General features: G+C 41.2%; 2 protein-coding genes across 2 annotated transcripts in view; both read left to right on the top strand.

The window, feature by feature from the left end:
* Positions 1-4,284: 4,284 nt before the first annotated feature.
* Positions 4,285-19,841, top strand: pik3ap1 (phosphoinositide-3-kinase adaptor protein 1). Its single transcript, XM_076076616.1, has 17 exons — positions 4,285-4,495; positions 5,267-5,692; positions 6,382-6,710; positions 6,838-6,982; positions 7,101-7,243; positions 7,963-8,095; positions 8,343-8,539; positions 8,641-8,818; positions 8,914-8,976; positions 9,070-9,324; positions 9,420-9,476; positions 10,241-10,434; positions 10,526-10,598; positions 10,808-10,975; positions 13,477-13,547; positions 14,402-14,481; positions 18,322-19,841. The coding sequence occupies exons 1-17, from the start codon at positions 4,462-4,464 to the stop codon at positions 18,431-18,433; spliced, it is 2,658 nt and encodes an 885-aa protein (XP_075932731.1). The 5' UTR covers positions 4,285-4,461; the 3' UTR covers positions 18,434-19,841.
* sorbs1 (sorbin and SH3 domain containing 1) overlaps positions 19,775-20,391 on the top strand; it is a 39,256-nt gene continuing 38,639 nt past the window's right edge. Inside the window, 1 exon segment of the mRNA XM_076077301.1 lies at positions 19,775-19,793. Within this exon segment, the coding sequence (XP_075933416.1) occupies positions 19,775-19,793 (19 nt within the window).

Genomic DNA, 20,391 nt, shown 5'->3' with positions numbered 1-20,391 from the left:
TGAAACTGTTTCAAAGTCAAAAAAAAAAAAAAATACCTGTCTGAATAAGGCCGCACTTCCTCAAAAATTACCTTTTGGTAAAATTTCCACCCAGGAGGCACATTATGTGGACATCGTTGAAATCAAATTCCGTTCTGAAAACTGGCACAAATCAATTTCCTCACACGCATCACAGTGATCGTGTGTCTGTCCGCTACATGAGGCTTTTCTTCTGAGTTAACCGAGAAAAGTTGCAAAATCATTTCTGCCCCGGTTTAAATTATCGTGAAAAACAATTTCAAGTGTAATTTCTAAAAACAATTGCCAAGCGCAGTCGAGCAGCCTTGTACTGAACCTCATATTTAGCATATAAGAAGTGGATGTATTCACCGTGATGTCACAAATTTGTTTGTGGCCTACGGTTTTGAAGCCTTTAAATTCCACATTTTGGCCGTCGCCATTTCTTGTTTTTGTGCAACCAGAAGTGACACGCGAGGGTGGAGCTAAGTACAACCAAATGCCGAATAAGAATTTTTAGGCTTAAAGTTGAGGGTTAAAGTTGTAAGAAGAAGAAGACACAAACTGGTCAGCAGTAAACTGTTACTGTATGTATCACTGAGTAATCCAGTGCCAGCATAGCAGATTACCAGCGAGCTCTTAGTCCCTGCGTGAACCTTTGTGCTCCGACAGGCAGGATCTCAGGTCTCTGTTGTGAACTGACGCACACTCTGGCAGAGTCGCTCTCTGTGCTGGAAACACACGGCTGACTAAAAAGACAGGATATTGGATAACAAGGTTAAAACATAGGAGCGAAAATATTCCCTTATTAAACTCGGGCTGCAGGGATTTGATTTGAGCCACCTAATAGATAGTGGTTTCAAGGGAGCCCAAACAAAAGGTAACGGGCCGGTCATGCTTATGGTAGCTAATGGCAGAGTTAGAAGAAATTAGGGGATTTTTTTTCGACAGGAAATTGTACTTAAAGGCGGGTCATGGATCACCCTGCTCTTCACAGGCAGCTTCAGAAGCCGCAGAGTGAACTTCTGCTGCGGCCATTAAAAGGTCTACGTCGGAGGAAGAGGTCACAGCAGAAACAAAACTAATTGCATTATTGAAAAACAAAATGAAAAAAAGGTCACGGTCAGACAAGTGGATAAACTCTTGTCTTGTGATTTTGTAACTGTAGTTGAAGATTGAGGACAGGGCAAACCTACACATACATGCCAAAATACACCAAACACCAACAGAACAGCTTCTCGGCTCTGATTCGACACGCGTCTGGAAGTTCGTTGAAGTCATTCTGTGAGCGATGTGATGGTTTGGTGTTTTTCTTTTTATGGAAGTGGGGGGAAAACAGCTGTTTTAGGTGCTTTGTTGGGCTGCGATCAGGTCTATCAATCCACAGCCAGTGATCACTGCTGATTGCTGTGTGTTTATTGGCATCCCCTTCGCCTGAAAAGTGGTTCAGCGGGTCTAATCCACGCCAGGAAAATATTCCTCAAGCAAAACAAATCCCCAAATTCTGCATGAATACTCCATAAACGAGTACAAATTCTGGTCTTTCACTTTAACAGTAGAAGTCCATCTCTTCAAAGCAAAACAGGCTGCATCCACATTCCTAAAAACAAGTTTGTCCAGATTCTTCCAGCTGAGCACAATCATCATCCTGGCCTGCAGATGTCCCAACAGTCTTCCTCTGTTGTCTTCATCTTAAGCTGAAGAGAGAGACCCTGCAGAGATACGTCTTTGAGTCCGCCTCAACACTCCAATGCCTATATTGGATATTACTGCTAAAGTATATCACCACACCTGTTTAGAGCTACCTGCCGTTGTAGTGCCTTGTTGTCTGCATAGTTGACCGGTGATGGAGACGTCCTGCTGGCTGGCGTAAGTGATTCACTGCTGCCCTCTAGTGGTTGTGTCAGCGTGGTGCCTCGCGTTGTTGCCTTTAAGTTAGTGGAGAAATTCTTGGGAAATGTGAAACTTCACATCCGTAGTAATAGTGACACCATACAGATGATTCATTCATCTATCTGTGTGATCACCTCAGCCAGCATTTGAGCAGCTAAATTACTCTGTACTTAATATAGAATCACAATAATAAACCGGATATTATTACAAGTGTCACCCTAAACATTGAAACTGCTAAAAAGCCTAAAGATACACCTTTACTGTCACTTTAAATGCTGAATGTACATGTTGTACGTGTCTATACTGAGACACAGTGTTTTATTGCCTATTTAAGTATAACTATGTTAGTTAACATTCATATTTATTCATATCATCTACCGTGGTAGAGCTTTAGTGTTCGATACACATTTTTATCTATTTCAGATATAGTCTCACAATATCAGTCGGACTGTGAAGTGTCGGAGAAAAATAGATTTTATGAACTCTGTAACGTCTCTTTAGCTTGAACCTATATGTTTCTGGGTCAGCAGTGTTTGCGTTACTGAAAAACCATGTTGTTTCTTATCTTAGGTAAAAGTTCAGAGGGCACATAAACATTGACAACACGCTGTCTCCTGATTTGACAGGGCGAAGTACGTCTCTCGGAGGTGTATTTATGCTGCTCTCAAGTCCGAGGAAGACGTCAGCTTTCCTTGATCCTTACCGGGTGAAGGAACACTGTCCCTTTATCGGCCGAGAAGTATTCTGTGACTCTGTTTGTATGTAGTGGACTCTGTTAGCACTCATTGGCTCATGTTTGATGCCTGTATCGTATTCTGTAATACATTCTTAAAGACAGAGAGCTTAAGATACTTTTGATTTCTCACAAGGAAATACATTAATTTCCACAACATGAAACACCAAACGCACACGTCACCTTGTTAAGGAAGTGAAAAAAACGGAAGAAGCATGCAACCCTGACAACAGCTGAACTGATGTATTTATGTGTGTGTGTGTGTGTCAGTGGCGGGCGATCAGGGCCTGCAAGGCCTTCTCTTCTGGCCTAAATAGAATCACAAAGTTATAGCTATTTTATAATTTAATAATTTTTCTTAAATACACTACATGTATTATAATTTATAAAAATATTTTTCCCATTATCTTATTTTCTCATTGCACAGCTACTGTCTTCCTCAGTTGCTCTGCTTCCAGTGCAGCTTGTTTTAAGTAGAGCTTTTATCCAATCAGATTTCACCTCTGTGTCTCTAGGTAAGAACAGAGGCCTGCAGACTCTCAAGTGAATCCCTTTGCAGTTTAAGTGAATGGGGACGATATTATTGATTGTCATAGTCTTCAACCAATCAGATCTTTAGTTTGACATGTTGGGCGTATTCCTTGACGTGCCAGAGCCTGCTAGCTGGCCTACAAGTACTCACTCAATGGCTGAAGGAGGAGAAACGAATTTGTGAGTTGGGATTTAACCGTGGGATTAAACTCTTTGTCAACAAAGAAAGGAGGATGGAGTTTGTCTTTAAGTGAACAGCATTTGGTAAGTCAACTGCGTTTGTTTTTTTACATCTAATATCTGAATGGCCCTCGAGTGTGTAGGTGTTCCGCTGCAGGTCTGCTGGATTGATTTGTTGTCATATGAATATATGTGACTGGTTCTTGTGAGTTTGTTGTTGTCATTGTGTTAATTATATAGATTTGGACTGTATGCATTGTCCGTTAATTATGAAGCATGCCGTCATGCGCGGAGTTATTGTTTGTTAAGCTAGTTTAGCGTAGCCTCCCAGAAGTGCGGGGCCTCAGCTGTTGTTTGTTATTGTTCCGGGTTCAGAGTTCACAGCCCGTTGTCTCCTACGTGAGCGCAGTCCACCGAAAACATTATATTTCCCACAATTTAAGCTTCTGAATTTTCCAAATGCACTAGTATTATTCAAACGTATTGTTCGGTTCGTAAGCCTCGTACCGAACGGTTTAATACGAATACGTCTATTGTTACACCCCTAGAAACAAATAACCGTAGCTGTGGCGCCATCATGTCGTTATTAGGTGATGTTTCAGCTGCAGGACAGCACTGAAGGCCCAGGTATAAAATGCACGGCCCGTCACTGGTGTGTGTGTGTGTGTGTGTGTGTGTGCCGTATTATTGAGAATAGAAAGCAAAAGTGTTTCCTACATTAAAGACTAAAGGCTTTTGTATTTATCTGTTTTCTGCATCCTTCTTTTTATTCCACAAATACTTATTTTTTCTATTCTGTCTTATTTATTTTTGCCCTGAATAATCGACAATCGACAAATTAATAATGAATTGAATCGCAAGACGTGTTGCACGACAGAACACCATTGTGTTGCAGTTTCTCACTTCTTTAACTGTTTCAGGAAGTGGGGCAGTGTCACCAAAATCAGGAAACCGAGTGTTGCTATTAATACAGCTGAGCAAAGGGCTGCAGTACAGCTGGTGAGAGCTAATGTAGCCTCAGTTGAAGGGGACAGGAGCTCTAGTGAACTTTAGAAACCAAAAAAAGGACATATTTGGGCAAACGATGCCTTTTCTGGGGTGATTTTGTGCACTTTTGAGGCTTCGCGATGATGGAGGAACCCCACTCAAGTGTTAGATCAGGTAAATACGACATATCTTCTACAGTATAACTGTCTTTTTACTCAGTTTCAGGTGGTGAAAATGTCTTATTTTACCCAATATGGATTAGTCTTGAAGAACGTTTTATCTTTCTCTTTGGAAATGTGTTTTTATTTCATTGAACTTCCATTGACAATTCTTCTCTGAGCTCATAAAAGTAAAAAGAGGAAGCAAGCATCTCAGCCTTCCTGTATGGTTAAATGAATATGAAGGTTATTTTATGTTACGGGTCCACTCTCTCGGCCCTGTCACCAGTGGAGAGCTGTGAAGAAGGGGAAATATCCGCGTTGGGTTTCTGTCCCCCGTCGTCGTGTACAGCGGTGAACTTGACCTGATGAAACACTGTAATGAGTCAGACTAAATTACTCTGACCGGTGTTGACACAGCGGCGTGTTTGCACAACTCCTTGCTGGCTCGCAGCTGGTCTATCAAACACGTCAGACATTCACTCTCTGACCACAGTCACCTTGACATTTCACACACCTGGACAGCTGGTATGTTGTGAAGCATTTCCACAGCAAACATTACCTACTTACCTACTGCAACACGGAGGCCGACACATTTAATACAACATGGCGGGTGTCGTGTCGTTAGCGTAATGTTTGAACTGATTGTGATTAATTTCACGTGGTTAGGCATGAGCAGCAGTGTTTAAGGAACTAATGAGTAATATTTTCCAGTTTTATTGCTTTGGTGGGGCAAAGCTGAATGCACGCACTGTACACACTAATCGCGCTATATTCTGCTTTTCAGCTGAACCCGAATCACCTTCAGTGCACGAGCTGTTAATTCTGCACGCGGCCGAGGCAGCGGAATGGGCGACGTACTTGCAGCAGATCTTGAAATCCTCCAGAAAGTTCCGCAAGAGGTCCGTTGTGCTGTACGCGGTCGACCCGGCCGATCAGCTCCTCGGACATGACTTTGGCTGTTTCCAGAGCTGCCAGTGCGTCGTGCTGCTCCTCACCGGGGTGATCCTGGACATGCTCTGTGACCCTGAACTGCAGGCGGCGCTCCGGGGTCTCCTTCACCCTCCGCACAGAGTGGTGGCGCTGCTGTGCGGCGTGCCAGAGGACAACGTACCCACGGAGTGCCTCGAGGACTGGCCGAGCTGGAGGAAACTCTACGCCGACGACGAGCCTGCTCTCTACGTTTCCACCATTCTGGAGTCCATCACTGATAGTACGCAGAAACACATCACACTTCTTTTTGTTTTGTTTTGTGCCTTTAAAGACGTCACACTTTTGTGGAGTATTTCTGAAGCCTTTTACCCCAACAGGTTACGACTATTTAATTGTTCAGATGAAGCTGATTAGAGGCCCAAAGAGCAAAAGTAACCAATTAGAGAGTCGGTTCACCCAACCTATGAAAACACCACATAATCATCTCACTTACCTATTTACTGGTTTATGTGGTCAGGTTTGAGCTGTACTCTGCTCCACTGGAATAGAATACTGTATCTGCCATACTGTATCTGGTGATCAAGATCTGACAACAAGAAACGTTTGAAAAACACTCATCATCATCATCTCGCCTATCCTGGAACAATGTCCTGGTTAATCAGGTTGATCCACAGAACTAGCCGTTTTCAGAGAGAGGGCAGAGGGAATAGTACAGAGGGAACCGATTACTGTGTTCAAACTGCGGTTTACTACTACCCCCCCCCCCCCCCCCCCCCCCCCAAGGTGGTGGCAGAAGTTTCAGAGGTGAGTACCTGAAACTTCTGCATATAAAACTGAAACTATCAGCAGAGAAAGTAAACTTTTACTCACAATGCTTAAACTGAGCCTTTAGCCCTCGCTGAATAATTAGAGTAAGTGTATTTAGGTGACAATATAAGTAAATCATTTCTTTGTTTTTGTATTCAAAAGGCAGACGAGTGGAGGCCAAACATAAGAGCAAAGCTGTAGCTGCGGCAGAGGTGCACATCACAGCAGCCTCTTTGACAGAAGATCCCGCTACTGATGAGACAGGGGTAGTGGTGTCAGACGAGCAGCAAGAACCTGTCCTGGAGGATGGAGAACCCGTCCTGGAGGATGGAGAACCCGTCCTGGAGGATGGAGAACCCGTCCTGGAGGATGGAGAACCCGTCCTGGAGGATGGAGAACCAGCAAGCACGCCGAACTCAACAGGCGAGGAACTTAGTACACCCACGCACCTCACCTGTCTCACCGTCCAGCCAAGCAGAGTTCTGTGCGGGGTAAGACTGAAGTGATTACATTACAATTAGTGTTTTATCGTCGGATAGACGATTACGTGCAGAAGTGTGGAAAATAATCTCTAAGAAGCCATATTGATTCCAATTTCCTTTTTTTTTTTTTTTTAAGGAGCGGGAGAAACTTTTTATCATTTTCACGCATAAAGTAGATGATTGGTCGGTACCAGAGGTGGAGTTTTCATTTGGAAATGTAGCTGCAAAAAGGGTCCCAGGCACTGTGGAGAATGAATACACTATAAGTGTTACTGCACCTGGTAAGTGTCTCCAGGAAGTCATTGGTCTGAAGCTGTTTGGGGTTTTTTTCAGTGTTGATGGCAACATCTTGAAAACTGCCATCTGAAATGACTGTATTTTCCGTTTCTCCCCCCCCAGATATGCCTGCTGGAGTGGTATCACTCACCATGTACTCTGACCAATGCTGCGTCAGCCTGAGGCCGGTTACGTATTACACCAACATGGGGGAAGTCAGTCGGTATCTTGAAGATGCCGCCGATCCTGTTAACTTCATCTGCCAGGTGAGAGCCCCGTGCAGAAACGTTCTCTTTTCATTCCTCATTTGGAGGCGTGTGGCCTATTCTTTATTGTTAACATAGATAACACCTAAACACTTTATTAGGGCAGGAGTTGTGCAGTGTGCAAATACTCTGGCACATGCCCAAGAAATGGAGAGATGCCCTTAAATAAAGGCCAGAAGAAGAAGAAGAAGAACTGCAGCAGCGGAGAAGTTGAGGCACCGTTAAATAAAAAAAGTAAACGTGATATGGCGTTACAGGAAAATGAAAGAGCATCAAAGAGCAGTATGTAAGCCATTCACAAGCTGAACGCACACAGTGTAATCCAAGGGTTTTTATAGGAATCAATGGACCAATAGTGTTTCTTCAGCCCACAACTTTAATAATCCAATCATTGTATGAACATATAATAATCTAAATGTCATTATAATGATATTTTTGCATTTATTAGGATCTGTATGTTTCCTTGTGTTGGATCAACAATTTAAGGACTCTGAAAACAAAATGTTTTTTTCTTATCTTCGTAAGAGTGCTCTCGACCAGACAGGAGCATTAAATATAAACATACGACTATAACTACGAACAAAATAGGAACAAATTGTGGATACAAACAAAAATAAGAGGAAATTTGTTTTTATGTTGCTTCCTGCACGAGGCCCATTATGACAATTAACTTAACGTTGATAGCTCTCCATGTCATGTGAGTCATTTTGTACTTTCAGGCCTTCAACTTGACGTCCAATGCAACCGAATCACTAGACAACATGCTAACTGACTCGTTGAAATCCATGATGCCCGCAACGGGTCTTCAGCTGTTTGGAATCAGACAGATTGAAGAAGACAATATGACGGCATGTGAGTACATTTCTTCTGATTTAGTCGAGGGCATTCCCCAAATATTTGCCCAAAGTTGGGGGCAGATGTGCTGCTGTTGCAGATGTGTCAGGAGAACATATCTGGAAGCATTTGAAAGCATATATCTGACATCGGCGATGTCTGTTTTTGGATGGATCGCTATGAAACCTCGGAGAGTAAAAGCATATTTTAGGAGTCGACCTACAGTCGTAGGGACGGTTTTATCTGACCGCCTTTTGTCCTTCAGATCAGCGTGACGAGGAGCTTCCCACGCTGCTCCACTTCGCTGCTAAGTACGGCCTGAAGAAGCTGACCACCATTCTCCTTCAGTGTCCCGGGGCGCTGCAGGCTTACAGCGTGATGAACAAGTCTGGAGACTACCCGAACACGCTGGCAGAGAAGAGCGGCTTCTCGGATCTCAGACAGTTCATGGACGAATTTGTTGTAAGTCCGGTGATGAGAGCTCATTTCTATGTGGTCTCCAGCGATGTGTCGGATCTTTTCAGTTCACCCTGTGACCGTCTCTTGTGTTCAAACGCATCTAGGAGACGGCAGACATGCTCAAGTCTCACATTGAGGACTCCATCCACACAGAGGAAGGTGCAGAGGTGTACGAGTCGATGACACCTCACTCTCAAGACATGATGATGAAGTACTCGGGTTGCCGGGAGGACATATACGAGTCGATGCTGGTGATTGACCCTGAATGTGCAGAGGACCTATGTAAGATGAACATGATTTTATTTGTTGGTACTAACAATTATGACGTTTACAAAAACGTATGGTTAAACAATTGCAGCTTTTTTTTTTTTTTTCAGATGAGGTGATGACCGCAGTAGACGAGAACCCAGAGGAAGCTATGCTGAGGAAGTTCTTCCAAGGTATAGGTTTGAAGTAATGCCCTTAAATAGCAGCATTTATAATATGGTATAGTGTATATAATGTAGTGTGGGTAAATGTGCTGTTTCCTTCAGCAAAACCACCTGCCAGTGTCAACCAGGACAACACTGACCACCTTATAAGTGAGGAAGAGGAAAAGGGAAGTCATACTGACTTTGATGAAATTGAAGAAGAGGAGGATCCATACAACATCTGCCCAGAGGATATCTATGATACAGTGGATGCAAACGGCAGCTTCAACCCAGCAATCCTGAACCGCCCACCAGCCCCCATCCCCAGACCCGAGTCCATGGCGGATCTTGAAAAGCCTCAGACCTACATCTCCAGAGGTATCGAGCCGTCTCTTTCTCTTTCCCCCAAAATCACATCAGATTTCATAAAGTCGCTCTCCGAGCAAAACTAGATAACTTCATATTTCTGACAGTATTCTCAGATAAAGCTGCGTCCCAGAGTACAACGATGGAAGCGGGATGTCCTGCAGGTAAAGCACAGTTTGAGAATCATTCTTTTTTTGGTTATAATCTCATTGGTTGCATAAGACCTCAGCATGGTAAGAGCCAAATATAAATCTGTTGATGTTGTAACGTACTACCAAAGGTTAGTAGAACAGGCCTTGCACTTTACTTTACTAAGCTTTAGGCTTGAGTTCATTCTCTAGTAAACGTTACCCAAGACTCCTAGCGATTCCAATGTTACAATGTCAGAGTATGTATGAAAACACAATCCTTACACCTTAACTCCAATCAGTGGTGGAATGTCACTAAGTACATTTACTCAAGTACTGTACTTAAGTACAACTTTGAGGTACTTGTGCTTTACTTGAGAATATCCACTTCATGCTACTTTATACTTCTACTCCACTATATTTGTCACAACAGCTTTAGTTAACAGTGACTTTGCAGATTTAGATTATTAATGGGAAATATAAATCAACTAATAAATCCTGATATGTTTTTACATTGTAAACTATGCAGCAGTATATAAAGTAATGTAGATTAATCCAACCTTCACCAGCTGCAACATTACAGTGAAGAGCACATCAATGCATCACTAATTATAATCCAGTAATATCATATATATGATACTGATATACTGTTATTGTTTAATGTCGGTATTTTCATACATTTTGATGCCTTTTGTTTTTTTCTCGACATTGTTTTTTTTGTAGTGTAAAAGTGTAAAATGTCCCGATGTTTGATAAATCCTCTGCTTTTGTTAAAATGTCGACCTTTTGCACCCATCCAGCTCAGTCTGCGGCGGCCCCCCTCTCTCCTACCTATGACCCCTATGCTGGGATGAAGACCCCTGGACAGAGACAGCTCATATCTCTGCAGGAGAGGGTGAAGGTGGGGGAAATTACCGTGGATGAGGCCGTCCAAGAGTTCAAGACCTGGCAGTTTGACCATGAGCGGAGATCGAGCTCCATACGCTATCAGCAGGTAAATCAACTATACGGACTTTGTGGTCGGTCGGGTGCTGATCGGTGCTCATAAAGGGATCTGACGTGTGTGCTGCTTTGTTGTTTTTCAGGAAAATCTGAAGCGATTACGAGATAGCATCACCAGACGCCACAAAGAGAGAGAGAAGACCGGAAAGGAGCTCGGTAGAATATTTTGACTATTATTTGAATATTTATTTTATTCATTATGAATCAAATGGCTCAGATGTAATATAAAGCTCCACAATGAACTGACTATAAGCGTATTTTACGGTTATAAAATGATTAATAAATGAGCAGCACAAAGCGGAAAATCACATCCGGCTGTTTTGAAATAAAAATGCTGATATTGGATGTGGTCTCTCCCCTCTTAGATTATGAGATAAGTGCTCCGCTGCAGAGGAACCTATACTGGGGCCCCAATGTGACGTTAGAGTGTTCTGTGTACGAGTCGACATCCAGAATGGTGGCTCCTCTTCCTCCGGTGCCTCAGAGTATCCAGCGAGGCAGCTGGAAGACAGGAAGCACGTCCAGCACATCCAGTGAGTCCCAACGCTGTTTGTTTGTTTTGTTTGTTTATTTGTGGGTCAGAAGTGTAACTGAATACAGTTCACAAAGTCTTCGTCAGAAGCACTTCTGATGAGTGCCTTGTACCTGTTTCAATTAGTTGGATATTTGAGAGGAATAGCTAACTTTTTAAAGGTAAAAGTTTTATTTTATACTCTTCATGTGATTGCACATGACAGAATGCACCAACAAAAAACAATTCCCCTCAGTGACTTGATGCTTCTGGCACTCATCGTCTCACAACCACGAGACACAAATAAAACAAAGGTTCAGTCAAATTAGTTTTTAACCAGCACCCATGTGCAACACTGTGGTTGTATTCAGAACTGTATCTGAATGATAAGGACCTAAGTGTAGGTTCTCAGCTCTTGACATGGGTTACAACTAACAGTAGGTTCATGGGCTCGCGTTCCGCCCCCAAACTGTTAGCCGTACATTGTTAGCAACAGGTGCTGAGGTTAGCTTAACATGCGGATTGGCAATATGAAATGTTGAGCTGAAAGAACCTGGTCAGCTACCACAGCAACAGAGAGAGAGTTCATCTACAAAGATGTAGATGAAGCCTCATGAAGCATTGAAGCTTTCCAGAAAATTGGATCCCCAAAGGGTTCATTTTGAGGCTTCATGTGCTCACAAAGCCGCCTGTTGGTCAACGAGCGATACAAACCTGGATACGAGCTTCACGGAAAACTTCCTGGATTACTTGACACGCGATCGTCACTACCGTCACCAGTAAGACGAGGATGGTGTGTCCGTGTCCAATTGTATTTGTACAGGCCAATATCACACGTTTGCCTCAAGGGCTTTACAATCTTCATTTAAAATGTTCAATTTGACAACATTTTTCAGTTTTATATTCTATTGTGACCTGTTGCCTTGTGGGAAAGTGTTGTTTAGTTTTGGTGTAAAACAGAAATGTTTCTTATTCTTATAATGAAAATAGTTATCATTATAAAAAGTACAGAAATGTATTGTTTTTGTTCAAAAAACTGTTCGACAGTTAAAATATGTCCAAGCTGTTTTATTTTGTACTTCAAAATTGCTGTTTATTACACAGCCCATAATGTAATGTCTCACTAGTTTGTGCTTGAAACAAACGTAAAGATTTACAGCAGTCATACCGTCGCTAAAGAAACTCAGAAAGGCAGGAGGTGAAAATAATACTCACATGGTGGTACGATTGAAGGCAGTCGTGATATCTGCAGCTGTTAGAGCTTTTTGGTGCAAATGCTTGTATTTTCCTCTTTTTTCATTTGCAACTTGGGCAGCAGGGGGGGGGGGGGGGTGAATCCTTTAAATTAAAGCCACTGGAATAATCCAGAACTAGATAAGTAGTGGACTGAACGGACTTAACTCAAAAATGTTTTTTACTTGTTATTCCCGTGTTCTCTGTGCCCCTCGGGCTCCAAGAACGCAAAGCTTTTGCCTGAATGAAACTTAAATAGCCGTGATGATTGCGGCCATCTCATTACTTGTGAGAGATGTGAATGTTTTGGTTACATTTTCATGTTCACACCTTTTCTCAAAACCTTGTTTCACAACCCTAAACAAGCTGTTGCTTCCTTATTCTGTTTTATTACAGTGTGACGCACAGTATTGCAGGTATCTGTAGGCTATGACATTTTTGAAGCAGCCTAACGTCATCGCCATTCCTTCTCTGACTGTCTTCCCCACCATCCTGATGCGATACGGGTTTTCTCACAGTACTGGGAAACTACACGCTCTCAAACAACTTTGAAGAAAGGTGTCGCCCTCTGATCTTGACAGATGTCTTGACAACCAAACAAGTCCTGCTCTGATGGTGCCCTAAAGATGTATTTGAGATTTTAAGATCTGTTAACACTCCCTCTATGAATACCATTTAGAATGGGAGAAAGAACAGAGGATACAAATGGGCATTTAGTCTGGAGGAGATTCGCTCTTATTCTATTCATTCTCAACATTGTCTCAGATTAAAGTCATGCATTGACTCACTTATTCAAATGGCCAATTGCACAATAGACTTCCTGAGAACCCTCCAGAGAGCAAATCTGCCCTTTGATAGAAATCTGCTCTTAAATGTTAAAATGTCTCTGAAACACTTACATTGGCCCATATTGCAGTTTTAAAGTTAGAGTATCATGCTTTTTTTTATGGAAAACTTGCTTCAAACTAAAAGAAAAATGATCAAAAATAAATATGCTTTGAAATGCACTCATATGTTGACAAAGTTTGAGGAATTAGCTGACAGCCCCCTGATTCTCATTCTCTCAGTTAGTCTGCCTGCTCTCTGTTTAATCTCCCCGATTCGCTCATGCCTGCAGACATGTTAAACAACTGTAACGCCTTTGTTGTGAGACTCAAACAGGTATTCATATCCACATTTGGTGAAGTGGTCGTACAGCATCTTTCACCACAAGCACTGACCTCGTTGAAACTCGAAATCATGTGTTTTCTTTCCACATTAAAGCCATTTTTTTTATTCTTGTTACATCAGGTACTGAGAGCAACAGACTCAGCACTCACAGCACCTTCAGCTACAGCAGCGGGACAGAGCCTGACTTTGAGGTGAGCCTGAATCAGCAACAAGAGCATTTTATTAGTGCACGTAGAAACAACTATCTTGTAGTTTAAAAGTTATTAAAAGACTCACTCTGCAAGACCCAAGTTTTTTTCTTTCTTGTGAAATCTTTTGAGCTTGGCACGCACAGCTCAGTGGTTTCTCAGAAATCACCAGAGTGCAATAAGAACTGTGGGTTTTTTAAACCCCCAACTCTTATCGCACGAGTCTTTTATCTGTTGTAGCTAGATAGGCCGGCAACCAACACATACTTTCTTTATTCATTCATCTTTCATATTGTTTTGATAAAAATATCATCAAAATGTCTTTAAACTAACAATGATGATAATACCCAATGATTTTCTGTTGACTGTCACACAAGATATAGTATGGAAAATACTTTGTCGTCTACTTTTTGAGTCCAAAAATCTGAATTTATTCTTTGGTTTGCATGTGCAAAATCTGCTATTAAAAAGGGTATTTTGACTCGCATCATGTGACATCCAGACAGGACAGATTCAAACTCATTTACATAAAAAGCCTACATTAGAAGAAGCAGCTGGTACTCGATGGTGAGGACATGGTTCAGTAAATGTGTGCTGAGGTAGCAAGCTGGCTTCAAAAAAGTGTCTGTTCTCACTAATTCACATATTTTATGGCAACAGGGACAAATGGTTTCCAACAGACTTTGATCACCAGCGCAGCTCAAACTCGCGGCCGTTTGCCGAGTGTCATCGCCCCCCCCCCCCTTCTCCATTGATCCAGTAATTGATTAATCGGCTAATTGTTTCAGCTTTAAAGGGGAAGTGTCGTGGAAGGTTGATCTTATCAAAATGTGTTTTTTTTGTGGTTTTTTCAAAAGGACACGATAGATGCCCCTCCTCCACGTCCTCCGCGGCTGTCTGTTGCTTCACCCAGGATTCCTCCACGGGTCCCAGAAAGGTCAGTCTGAAGACCAGTGGTTGAGTTTACTGACGTTGCAATGCAGACCAGTATCGAACAATCAGTGGCGTATAAAGTACCCAAAAGCCATACTTGAGTAAAAGTAAAGATACCTTACTGGAAAATGACTCCAGTAAAAGTAAAAGTCACCTATTAGAATACTACTTGAGTAAAAGTCTTAAAGTATCTGATATTTATTGTACTTAAGTATCAAAAGTACCTTTCTGATATTAAATGTACTTAAGTATTGAAAGTAAAAGTACAAGTAAATGCTGTTAATAAAAAAGCAAAGGGTCAGAATTTTGAGAATTATGAAGTTTATTCTTTTAAGTGCTGTGGCACCATGACCAAGGACATGGAGCTGTGTTAATAATTGGGTTGGCTGTGATCCATCCAGGAGCAACAATGTTCAACATAATATATTGTACAAAAGTATACGTTTGCATCTACTATGAACTTATCATCATAATTCTCCGAAAAGCAATATGACACTATGAAGGAGTTGTAACAGTGCGTTTATAAGTATGCTCATTCTGACTAGAGGATGTAGAGGGCAAATGCATAATGTTGTGTTCAGCAAAAAATATCCACTTGATGCATCAGGTCAGTGTTGTGAGAAAGGACACCTGCCTTGTAAACTCCTATGGGCCTGATTTGAACACAATAGGCAAAGGTTTTGCTCAAGCTGAATCTGCAATTGGGCGACTGCTACCATCATAACTCCATCTGATCATCCACTAAATGACTCAAATATCAAAACATGATCGATACTAAAGCAGCACCGAAAGTAACAACCCAGTCACTACTGGAAACTGAAAAATGTCCTGTTCATCTTCAAAAGACAATTCTACTACAATGTAGCTTCTTTACATGCTATTAGAATGTACAGAAGCTACATTGTATCAGAATGTAACTTCTTTACATTCGAATAGAATGTAAAGAAGTTACAGTGTATAGAATGATTCTATTGAAGTTATTCCTTTTTTAAATGCTTTAGACGAGTCACTAATCACTTTAAAAGAGTGATTATAGCTGATTTAACTTACAGACATGAGATTGATCTTCTCATGTCACTCTTTATACAATGATATAAATTCATCCCCGTTTTATTGATATCTTACGAAAAGTTACTCCTCACTTTTCGTGCGTTTTTCCTGCAAAAGTCCAGCAACATGAGTTTGTTTTCGCTTGTTACATGCATACTGTCTTCCCAAAATAAACTTCCATCTTCACCGGAAACAACTAAGGTTTAGGCGATGAAACTACTTAGTTAGGTTTAGGAAAAGATCGTGGTTTGCGTTAAAATATCTACGGAAGTGGCGTTGCTTAAGTACGGAAGTCACGTCACAAATAAATCAACATTGGCTTCTCGTTTCACACACGGCACAAACTGCGGCCTCCTGGAGGAAACACCAGTGTTTGTTTGACCCATCCACCTCTCCTCATCCCACCCGTCCTGTGTGGAATTCTACTCGTCTTGTCGCTCGCTAGCTATAGCATGTAGCATCCTGGGCATCACTGGGAATCTAAACACCGCGGCTTTGAGAGCACTTGTTTTGCGCATTAACGTGATTAACCAATGATTTAACTTGAAAACTAGGACCACTGATTCACCAAACCTGCTTGCTTGCAGTCTCTGTTCCACCACAGTCCCCGGCGCTGGTCTCATGATTCATTTTGTTTCTAAAGATAGATTTGATTTTGTAGCGAGTAACGAAGGTTTCAGGGGAAATGTATCGGGGTCAAAGTATCAGTTTTCTTTGCAAAATGTAGTGAAGTAAAAGTAAAAGTCAACAGAAATATAAATAGTAAAGCAAAGTACAGATATCCAAAAAAACGACTTAAGTACAGTAACGAAGTATTTGTACTTCGTTACTATACACCACTGCGAACAATATAGTTCGATACAATTGTATATAAAATGATACGATGTAGGAAATATATTGTATTTCAACATGTCAGTGCTGCAGGGATGGCGTGTTTTTGTACGCCATTAATTTTAACATTAACATCTCACTGGTTCCCTTGACAAAAATGTTGGATATTGCAAAATATATACGCTCTGTGGCAAACAAACTTTTATGACACCTATACATTTTAGTTCTGTAAGATACTCCTCACAAATGAATGCAATCGGCAGGAGTAAACAGTTAACGTTGCTAACTCATTGCTGGGTTTCAGGACTCATTCCTGCAGAAATCTCAAGCAATTCTAGTGTAAGAGTGAAGGTGTGACAGAAACAAACAGAGACACTAATATCGAATCTACAGGCAGCATTTACAATAAATGATAAAGAGGAAACGCTCACCCACCAGTGATTCACAACTGTGCATTAGGCAGGAAGCCATATGTGAGAAAGCGATAAAGCCATTGATGTTCATGCTGTGAAAAGATATAATTATCTACACAGAGGCGAGACAGCCCACACTGACAACATTTGAAAGCGAAAGCTCACATCAAAGTGACGCTAAAAGTGGTTTGATTGTTAACTATAACTGCATTCTTGTGACTTTCTCTGCAACAAACTCTCGAGTCTGGTGATCTTAAATGATAGAGGTGTTAGTATCTCTTTAAGAAGTGTGATAAATGTGTGTACTGCAGCAAACCAGGTATAAACTCTGATACACTTTTAGTTTGTTCACACATATTTATCGTGTTTATAATGTACTATATATATACTTCACATGCTTGTGAACAGTAAGTAAATCTATCGTCACTAAGTAATGCTTCTTAAATAAGTGTAAGGGTGATAATAATGAGAAAAGAAATGAGCAAACACCTGCAGTACACCACGGCAAGAAGGTTTGAGAGGCTGCAAATAGCGTGGTAAAATCCGCCCGAGTGCCTTTAATTCTTGCTAATTCCGCGGCACAGTGGGATCTTATTGAGGGCTGTGTTTTACCTTTTCATGCGCGAAAGGAGATTCAAATAACCGGCTCGGTACACTGCCCTAAAAAAGGCAAAATGCTAAAATTACATCTTTAGTCCACATGATTGACTTGAAGACCAGAATGGGACTGTTAGACAGTTATTATGCCATAGAAATGTATAATATCTGTGCAAATGGTATTTGAAGATGTTCAGTTTCTACAAAAAAGAGCTGAAAACTAAAAAAAACACAGTTACGGATCCCCACCATCCCACCTGGCCGGTCCACAGTTTGGACGGATCCCCACCTGGGGACCGGCCACAGACCGCGGTTGTGGAGCTTCGTTTCCCTGCGAACGTGTTCGTTGATCTGTAGATCCACTCGGGTTTCTCCAAAAGTTTTCAAAAGCCAGGAACACGTTCATAAAAATAAATAAACTACACCAAGCAAAACCCTAAAAATGTTATAATTTCTTCCATATCTTTCAATTTGAACTCTTACTACTCCAACTAACTTCTGCCAGCTTCCTTAAATTTCACATTAGTCACGCACTGGCCCACTGACCAATCACGGCGCACGTTAATGCTGACGTACTTAGCAGGCTACCTCGGTGCCAAAGGCACGTCAAAGAATACGCCCAACATGTCAAACTAAAGCTCTGATTGGTTGAAGACTATGACAATCAACAATAACTTCCCCATTTACTTTAAACTGCAAAGGCTCTCTAGAGGACCTCGGGCCTCTCTCCGTGTGTGTGTGTGTGTGTGTGTGTGTGTGTGTGTGTGTGTGTGTGTGTGTGTGTGTGTGTGTGTGTGTGTGTGTGTGTGTGTGTGTGTGTGTGTGTGTGTGTGTGTGTGTGTGTGTGTGTGAAGGATAATCAGGAATTGGAAGTCACAGTTCACCCACCCTTTACTGTATATCTACGACTGCAGCAGAGTCGATGACCTTACAGCGCTGTCTGTTTCTCGTAGGGTGCCGGAGACGCATGAGCGCTACATATCCTGCCCGACTCGAGCACTTCCCCAAAGACCCACCCAGAGACACACAAACGCAGCCCCTCCCGTACCTCGACGCCTGCGCTGATCGACACATGGCTGCTTTTGCTGGGTTTAGTTTCTAAAGTTATGATTATTTTAAGAGGGATGGAGGAGTCGGATAGACGGTGTGTTCCTCTGTAAACAACCATCAGGATATGCATCCATACATAGGAATGTATGTATGTTTTTTGCTTTTATAAATTGTTATGCATCTTTCAATGTGTGTGTGGGGGGGTGCAGAGTGTGATATTCAGTGTTGTGGTATGTTTTTACTGTAAAAAAAAAACAATGCTTTACCTCTACAAACCATGGGACATTTAAAGATTTTACTGTTGCAAATTTAAGTTTAATGTGTTGGAGAAAAGGAGAAATAATTGGTTTGGTAATTGAAATCTTAATTATGATATTTAAATATAGTTGGTAGTGGGTGTCCTGTTCACTGAGCCAATGATGTTCAGTTCACCAGAAAAAAAAAAATATTCCTTTTTATAATTATGCTAGTACTTAATTGCATGTTGATTTGACATTATATTGTACTTATTTTACCTCAAATGATGTCACCGTTATGCTTCTTAAATAACTTACAGTTTGGTTGTGATATTTGTATAGCTTTCTAAACTTGGAGAATTCATACATGGATGATAAAATAACCTTTAGGAGGTCAGTTTTGTTGTACATCAGACTTTTTCTAACTTCTGAATTTCATCATGAAATATAAAAAATGTGTTCCTTTTATACAGTTGAATGTGTTCTTTTAATTGGCTCCTTTGCAACCAGTATTGTGTTTTTCTCATGCAGTGTGATGTTTGGTCACTTGATGGCGCTCCATATCCTCTTTTTGGATTCCACGAACATTTAACATGTATGTGAAAACTTTTTTTCCAAGTAGATTTGTAAGCACACAGCGATTTAATGAAACTTCAAATGACTTCACTGCTATGAATATGAATGAATCCTCCTGGCTGCCAAATGTGTCCCCTCTAAAGCTCTGGGAGGAGAGACACATGTATAAAGTGTGAGAGAGCGTTGCCAGCTGGGACTTCCGGTCAAAACTTTCAAAGTAAAACCACCGATAAATGCACAGTATCATAGTGAAACAGTAAAAGTATGCTTTAAATTAAAGGGTGTGTTATTTATTGAATCATTCACTGTATAGATCTGTGATTCATGCATTGGAATCCTGCAATGTGATGTCATGGTCATCATGCACTTCATTAGGAGTTCCAATGCACTTGTTTAGACCCCAGCTGTCAAACACATTCAACTTAAGTTTTTAAAAGCTAAATCTATATGTATTTTGTTTACTAGAAAATGTATGTATTTATATTTGTTTTATGAGGACAAATATACTTTTGACGCTGTGCTTGTCAATATTTTCATATTAACAATGGTTCAAGTGACTCTGGGTAATGTAGAGGTTTTGCTCATGACAATAAACCCTTTGGAGATCTGTAGTTCCTCTCAACTCTACTGAGCATTTTAGCATCTTTAGCTAATTGTTTTGGTTTTGCTGGTTTCAACTTTACTGTTGTGTTGTGGTTCAGTCTCACTGTTACAACTATACAGTCTGATATCAATTATGTTTCCAGCCTCAACAAGCAGCTGTAGTAGAGTAAAGCTATATAAAGTCACCTGCTGAGCACCACAGACAGGCTAACTTAGCAACGTTAGCAGCTAGCTAACATTAGTGAACATAGTGGGGCATTTAGCAGCTATTTTTTTCTCAGGGGTTGATGGCGACTATATTATATTATTATATTATATTATACTATATTAGACTCGTATGTATCAAGTGGTCTGAAACAGGAGTCCTAATGAATGCATATAATTATCCCTGTGTCCTGAGGGCTAAAGGTAACTATTTGCTAATGCTAACACAGTAGCCCTGAAATAACACGTGTTGTTCAGCTGCCTCCAAGTGGCCCAACAAATAGCATAATAGGTAAGTGCATTTTAATGTATCTGCTACCACAACATTTATTTCGGTTTAGTAATGCAGTGACT

This window comes from Anarhichas minor, unplaced genomic scaffold (genome assembly GCF_050575085.1).
Source record: "Anarhichas minor isolate MPS153535 unplaced genomic scaffold, ASM5057508v1 ptg000058l, whole genome shotgun sequence".
NCBI lineage: Eukaryota > Metazoa > Chordata > Actinopteri > Perciformes > Anarhichadidae > Anarhichas > Anarhichas minor.
Note: the sequence above shows the minus strand (reverse complement) of the source record. Positions and strands in the feature narration are given on the sequence as shown.